The sequence below is a fragment of the Rhagoletis pomonella genome, unplaced genomic scaffold (assembly GCF_013731165.1).
Source record: "Rhagoletis pomonella isolate Grant_MI unplaced genomic scaffold, Rhpom_1.0 Rhpom_scaffold_00004, whole genome shotgun sequence".
Taxonomy (NCBI): Eukaryota; Metazoa; Arthropoda; class Insecta; order Diptera; family Tephritidae; genus Rhagoletis; species Rhagoletis pomonella.
Genome location: NW_023458558.1, coordinates 67,545,567 through 67,552,959, shown reverse-complemented (window position 1 = coordinate 67,552,959; position 7,393 = coordinate 67,545,567). Strand labels below are relative to the sequence as shown.

General features: G+C 36.3%; 1 protein-coding gene across 1 annotated transcript in view; it reads left to right on the top strand.

Annotated features, from left to right (window-relative positions):
* Positions 1 to 4,887: 4,887 nt before the first annotated feature.
* The window catches only part of LOC118738556, an 8,034-nt gene continuing 5,528 nt past the window's right edge, over positions 4,888 to 7,393 (top strand). The window contains exon 1 of the mRNA XM_036469498.1: positions 4,888 to 5,177. Within this exon, the coding sequence (XP_036325391.1) occupies positions 4,888 to 5,177 (290 nt within the window). The remainder of the gene's footprint in view (positions 5,178 to 7,393) is intronic.

The following is a 7,393-nucleotide window of genomic DNA, read 5'->3' as shown; positions in this document are numbered from 1 at the left end:
ATATGTAAAAAATAAAATAAGATATGAAACAAAGAGAGACAGTAGCGCCGATGGGGAAATTGATGCAACAGCGCCTTTGAAATGTGATCGGTATTTTATGCTTGAAATACAACTGACAACAAAACGAGCCGAGCGTGTAAACGTCAGCGTGTTGTTGAGCACTCAATTTACGATTTGACATGGGAGCTGAAGAGCGAGTTGAAGAAGACGGTCACAGAGGAAAATTATGTTATGTAGGGGCAACAAGGGCACTGACAAGTCTGCTTGTAGTAACAGCAAATATACGTTCCTGGATACATACTTACACACATATGTACACTCATGGTCATAATGGAAGGTACCAAATTCAAAATATATTGTTTGCAATTTATGTTTATTTATTTATTTTTATAAATTTTTATTTAAAAAATAGTTCGATCCCCAACTTAAACCACATAACTGAAAGTTTTAAAATTTTAACAAAGTTCACAAAAATTAATCAAACCTAGAGAAATGTTTATCACAATTTAAAACTATTTATTCAAAATTTTAAGAAAATTTTCGAGTATGCAGTTTAATAGACCATTAAATTTTTGACAGGTTTAAGCTTCTAGTTGCTAAAAATTACCCTTAATTTTTTTAATTTTTTTCTATATAAAAATAAATTATGGTCATACGTTATATGGGAAGAATGCTAGAAAACCCCATACAAATAAAAAATTAACGGTATTTTTTAGTGACTTGAAGCTGGGACCTTATTAGATGAAAATTACATGGCCTACAAAACTGCATACTTGAAAATTTACTTAAAATTCTTAATAAAAAGTTTGAAATTTTGATAAAAATGTTTAGAAATTTGATTCATTTTTTTGAACTTTGTGCAAACTTTGAAACGTTTAATTATGTATATGGTTTATGTTATAGATTGAATCATATTTTAAGTGAAAACTATTAAAACAAATAAATAAACATAAATTGCAAATATCATTTTGAATCTTGTACCTCTTATTATGACCATGAACGTACCCTAGGGTGGTCCAAAAATGCATGTGAAAAGTAATGCTCTCACCACTATGACTGTGCTATAATGAAAAAATATACCCCTATTTTTAACCGACTTCAAAAAAAGTAAAAGGTTATCAATACGCCGTTAACCGATTTCTATAATTCTTTTTTTTAAGTAAAGCGGGTACCTCAGACGTGGTTTAGATGCGATCATTGGATCATGAAGAAATTAACGGTACACTTAAATTTTTATATGAGAATTGAAGTCTGTTTTGCTTTTTTAGTAAAAAATTACTTGTTTTATTTTGAAATGAAAAAATATTTAGAGGTCGCTCCAAGTTTTCCCATCTATTTCATAAGCGACAAAAAAAACTTTTCAAGAAAACGGTATAGAATTCTCGAAATTCAATATTTTTCTCTTTCTCTTCAGAAGACTCCCAATAATAATAATACCAGTTTTTTATCTAACGATTTTTTCATAGTAACTATAATTACAGGTCCGTCGAAAAATGTAATGGAGGACCAATAAAAGCCCGTTAGTATTAAAAAATGGTTAAATAAACAATTGGCTATTATTATTGGAAGTCTCCTAAAGAGAACCAGAGCCTTCCGATCGAAAAATATTTATTTTCAAAAATTCTATACCATATGTACGAAGTGGTTTTTCCCCAAATAAAATACAAGGAATACTTTGCGCGCTTTAAGAGACCTCTAATTATTTAAAATAATTTAAAATAATATTTTCTTCGATGTAGAACAGTCCTAGGGGATAAAAGCATTAAAATTCTAACTTTACCTTTTTTGACCACCCTAGTGGTAGAATATGTGTGTGCATATTTTCAACTGTATTTATCCATGTATCGACTTCCTAACTGGTACACCTACTGTTGGGCGGTACAAGAAGGGCATTCACTGCAAATTGGTCTGCCACAATGTGTCAGCTGTTGACAAGAGCGTGTAGATGTCGCGGTGATTAGTGATCGCTTTTGGCAACCATCAAATGGCAAGACACACTCTGCAAAATGTGGAGTGCTTTTCCAGTTTTTTTTTTCGTCTTTCAAACGACATCAACACAACCAACTAACCTATCCTCGCCGATGCTATGTTTCGCCTAGAAAATTGTTTCTACACGTGCCTTGTTACTTCTACTCATCACCGTAGACACCACTTATTTATTATTTGAAATAATTCAAAACAAATAATGGAAATATGCTTTGATCTCGCTGACAGTTTGCATATACAGCCGCTACATAGACTTCACCGCGTCCTCATATGAGCCACTCTTTTCTTACTTCAGATGTTGCGTGCAGAATGCCTCCAGTGAAGTGCGACAACGACTTTTGATACCCTTGTTTGAATGTAAATAATATTAATGATGGCTCATTAGCTTCTTCCATTTCCATGAGGTTCTTAGCGTTTTTTTTTCTTCTGAGTGATAACTTTGTGTAGGATCTTTGGAGTTGTAGGAGATCTGCTGAAGGGGTAATTGACACTGTCACTGCTTGTAAGCATATTCGATCTTTTTTTGCCGATGTGTGTTGCTGTAGAGATTTTTTGTTATTTGTTTGTACATTGTTGTTGCCGCTACTATATGTTCATGCATATGTATGTAAGTATCATTCATTGCATGTTTAAGTGTTTTAATCTGTTGACAAGTACTATTTAGTTGGAAATATATGGGTATTGCTTGTAGTTCCCATATGTTGGCGGAATTCATTTACGCGTTCTTCGGGGCGGGATCATCACATCAAAATCAAAATGCCACCAACGTTTTATGAGTTTTTAAAAGTGCATTTAGTACTTTTTCGTTTTGAATGTTAAGAGGAAATAAAGGATTTACATATAAATTTACATAAATGAAAATTTTCAAGTGATCGAAATACATATACAAATATTCTTTAGAATTGTATGAAAAACTGAAACGTAATCCCTTTTCACTTATTAATCCGTTTCCAAGCCGTCACACGAAGCTAAGCTTTTTGTTATAGAGCACATTTAGTCTCAAAATAGTAAGATACACAAAAAAAGTGAGCGTAGCAGAACACTGTGAACCGAAAGACCTTTTGTTTCCCAAGAAGAGCCTCTAACACTGAATGCCCAAGATACCCTCTGCTTGCAAGACGAACTTCTTACTCTAAGGGTTTGGTTATAGACGTCTCGATATGGACTAATATTTTTTGACTAAGGCCCGAGAGTCACAAACATCGACTTGGGCACACACCTGTGTACAGCAAAACATAGTTCATCCAGAAATGCGAGGAAAGCTCAATAAAGGCTGCTATGACAACAAGCGGTCAATTTATTCGCCACTCGACTCTCAAACCTGCTCTCGACAGTACTCTTCAAAAACCGATATGTACGACCAGTGAAACCACATTTTCCACTCATCACCTCCCGCCGTCGAAGTAGCACGAACTTGCACCATGAAGAATGTCACAAAGCTGTGGACAAAACGATTCCGTCCACTGGTAGACGCTGTGATCGGTCGCAATGCGAGCTATGTGGCACCGATATGCCGAAATACGTGAAGTGCGAAAAGCTGGAAATGCTGAGCGACAAAAAAAAACCGGTAGAAAATTTTACCAGAAAAACCAGGGCGAACTCTTGTAAGAATAAACTCCTCGAACTAGTGACTGTTGTCCGGAATATACTGAAGTTAGGGAAAGCACACTTTTCTACACTATCAAATGGTAGCAGCACTGAAAGTAGTGGAGCAGATGAACCCAGCCGATGACGACGGGAGCGATGTCCCTCCGCTTGACTATGACGAGGTATGTTTTGGGGCGCAAACTCAATAACGCCGACAAATTTGTGGTGTCAGCGCACCAACTCAACGCAATAGCCTAGTGTACTGATTTGAACACGGCGTTATCTCAAATTGTAATCACAGTACGGTGGCGTCATCTCTATTATTCCCTTTATTTTTGGAGCTGAAAAATGCTTGTACCAAGGCACGCTTGTACTTAAATAGCGGATCACAAAGAACCCATGACCCACGCCCAACGACGGAAATGTATGGGTATTATCAGCATGGCTTTAGACCTGGCAAATCCACCATAGACCAGGCATTCACTATATTGGGAAAAAATATTGCGAAAAAAATCGCGAGAATAAAATCGACACACACCATCTATTTGTCAATTCAAAGCGGCTGGGTTAAAATGCCGTTAAGCAATACCATCAGCTTCGTCAGAATTGGATAGGACCTCTCTGAGCCGTATGATACCAAAAGAGTTCTCAGACAAGGTGACTCCATTTCCTCTGATTTCTTTAATCTGATGTTGGAGAAGATAATAAGAGCTGCAGAACTTAATAGCTCAGGCACAAGACCGTGCAATTGCTGGCATGTGCCGACGACATCGACATCATCGATAATAACAAGCGCTAAGTCTGTTCTGCCTTCTCGGAATACCGCTTATCAGCCTTGAAATTCGATGCAGAACCAACCAGTCTTCCAACAAGATGTACTATGGACTGAGTGCTTTCTAGCCATATAAAAATCACACACTATAAGTCACTTATCAGCATTTCTGGATGTTGGAACAATGTTATAGCTTAATGCAAAATCGCCAGATAGCATGATAATCAGGTATTTGGTAAATTGCATTTTTTTATGTATGTAAGTAATTGTCATTATCTGCCCATCAATCCGCACATAAATGGGTTTAACTAAAATACGCATTACATTCAATAATTAATATAATTTTCTAACTGATAACTGATATCTAATGTTTATGTGACTAATTAGATATTGATTTTACCATATGTAATCTAATGCAGTACTTAAATTAGCGCAAAATATATTTCAAATCACTTTTAGTGCAGTTTTAATAACGTTTAGACGTACATAAATTGTTTGCAGTTGTTTAGCAAATTAAGTAATCCTCTAATCGAATTCTGAAGATGCGTCTTTTACCACCAGAATTGGCGAAAATCGCGCGCGAAGAGTTAAATGAATTCCCAGAACGTATTCCACAGGATCTAATTATATTGCGCACCTGGATATATCAACAACGTCACTTACGTGCACGTACGTCAGCCGACTTCCTGATTGCGCTCCTACGGCGCTGTCGCTACAGTTTAGAACAAACAAAGCAGCGCATTGACGATTTCTTCACATTTCACAGCACATATCCAGAAATTGTAATGCATCGACGTGTAACAGAGAAAATCTTGACTATAAATCGTTTAGGGTATGTGAGTAAAAACTTATTTTATATACTATATAGTGCATAGTGATTATACAACTCCAATAGCCGAAAGTAGCTTATAGTGCAGTTTCTATGTTCTACTGGCATTGTCCCTTTATAGTATCTGCATTCTAGTGTTGACCATGTATTTTATTTTATGTTGATGTTACATAAGATTTACTAATTAATAACTATTTCAGAGTCTCCTGAGTTTAAAAAATAAGTAATTTTTAATGCTATCAAACGCTAAACAAGCATTCCTATGTTTGGAAAATAAAATACATATTGCTTTTTAGCGGGGAAATCGGAAATGCCTAATTATCTGTAGAATAGCCTCAAGGAAAAATGTCGACTCTTTTTACTTTAAGCAGCAAAAAATCGCGGATAAAGCGAGTTATCGTAAAGTAGATACCATTTTCCTACAGGGTGGTGCCTTCTCCCCGCTGTAGTTTACGTTCTATATTTCGGAACTCTCCCAACCACCAGAGGGAGTCTCCATCTTCTCGTACGCTGTGCTCGGTTACCTCTGCAAGCATTCCGGCTTCTTCTCTGTAAAGAGTCTAACTCTCTCCCCTACGAAATTCTTGACAACCATTTTTACCACTTGGATGAAAGACGGCCTACCAACCGAAAATTGTCGGATTAACCTTGGACAGTATATTCCCTTTCTCGGTGCACACAGCCGTAATTGCCAAAAAAGTACAGAACCACAACCAAGTCGTCCAATCGCTCGCCGGCAGCACTTGGGTCACAGACAAAGAAACATTATACTGTAGCCAGCTACTTATCCAGATTATACCTCAACATCCCCAATGGTGGTCAGAATGCGGAGATTCTCCCCACTACAGCAATAACCTCTTCAATTGCCCATTAAATCCAACTCAACTAACACCCCTGGTCCCACCCAGTCTGAGCATGACACTGCCTAGACCTACTGTTAGTTGAGCTGGACGACAGCGATTGATGCACTAGGGAGGGCTAAGTAGCCTCTACAACAACAACAAAAGTTGAGCATTTAATTTTCTTAGTAAAATTAAGTGGCTTAAATAGGTACGCTTACTTTTCAAACTATCAATGATTAGCTAAAACTACCGAATACTATCGATTGAGACAACCATCAATGTTTTGCCAATTGCAAACTTCTGCAATTTTGTTTTTAGCCTAATACATTTATAAATTATAGTGTCGGCTCGTCGAGAGTAGAGTTTTCACCCTTCGCTTCACAAAAGGGATGACTTTTCCGCAACACATTTCTGTTGTAGGACTTCTTGTCCACGACAATGCAGTCCTACGTAGAGAAACTTTTTTCGCTCTGCTCACATGACCTGGCTCTATACGCCTTTTGTGATTTTATGATTCACGTTATTTATGTATGTCCATAAGGGTGCGCCTTATTTTTCCTCTTTGACCCACAAAGCAAGACTCCCCCCCTCTATATGTCCATTTGGTTATAAAAATGTGCTCTGCAAAAAATGTTCCAAGATCCCAAAACTGTCTGCAAAAATGGGGTATTTGATTAACTTGAGCCTTTAATCGTTTATTTAGGCGCAATTGCACAATTTTTTATGGTCACTCGCAAAATTATAATAGTTTTTGTTTAATAACTTTGGAAAGTTATCAAATAGAATGTCCATATTAGGAGCAATGAATAAAAAAGTAAGCAATTGCTTTTCCTTAACTTTTTAGACCTTTTTCTTAAATTTAAAATTTTGAATAAAATCGGGTGAAAGGTCTGAAACTTTATGAAAAAGCAGTTGCTTAGTAATATATATGTGCATAAGGAATACTGTGTAAAAATCTTAAGGCTTTTGAGTAAACGTGTTAGATGAATGCCACGATGCACATAAGGACAAAGTGTCTAATTTCGACGACAAAAATAGAAAAGTCTTTAAATCTTATCACACATACCTTTCTAATACTCCTTATAAACCAGTCCACAATGTAGCACACAAATTTGACTTTTAACGCAGCGCAGCAGCTTTAGCAGAAGTGCAAAGTTGGGTTTTCTATCGTGCGTCGAATTAAATAATTTTTTGTTTGAAGCGATGACAAAATAAGTTCGGTTGTCATATTATTTTTATTGGCAACTAATAGTTTTGTCAACATGGAAAGTGAGGCGTGAGGTACATACTTTATTTTGCGATTTTTGTTATATATAGTTGTTTGTAAAATAAGTATAACACCCATTTTATAAATTGCCTCTTTTTATTGAAAAAGTT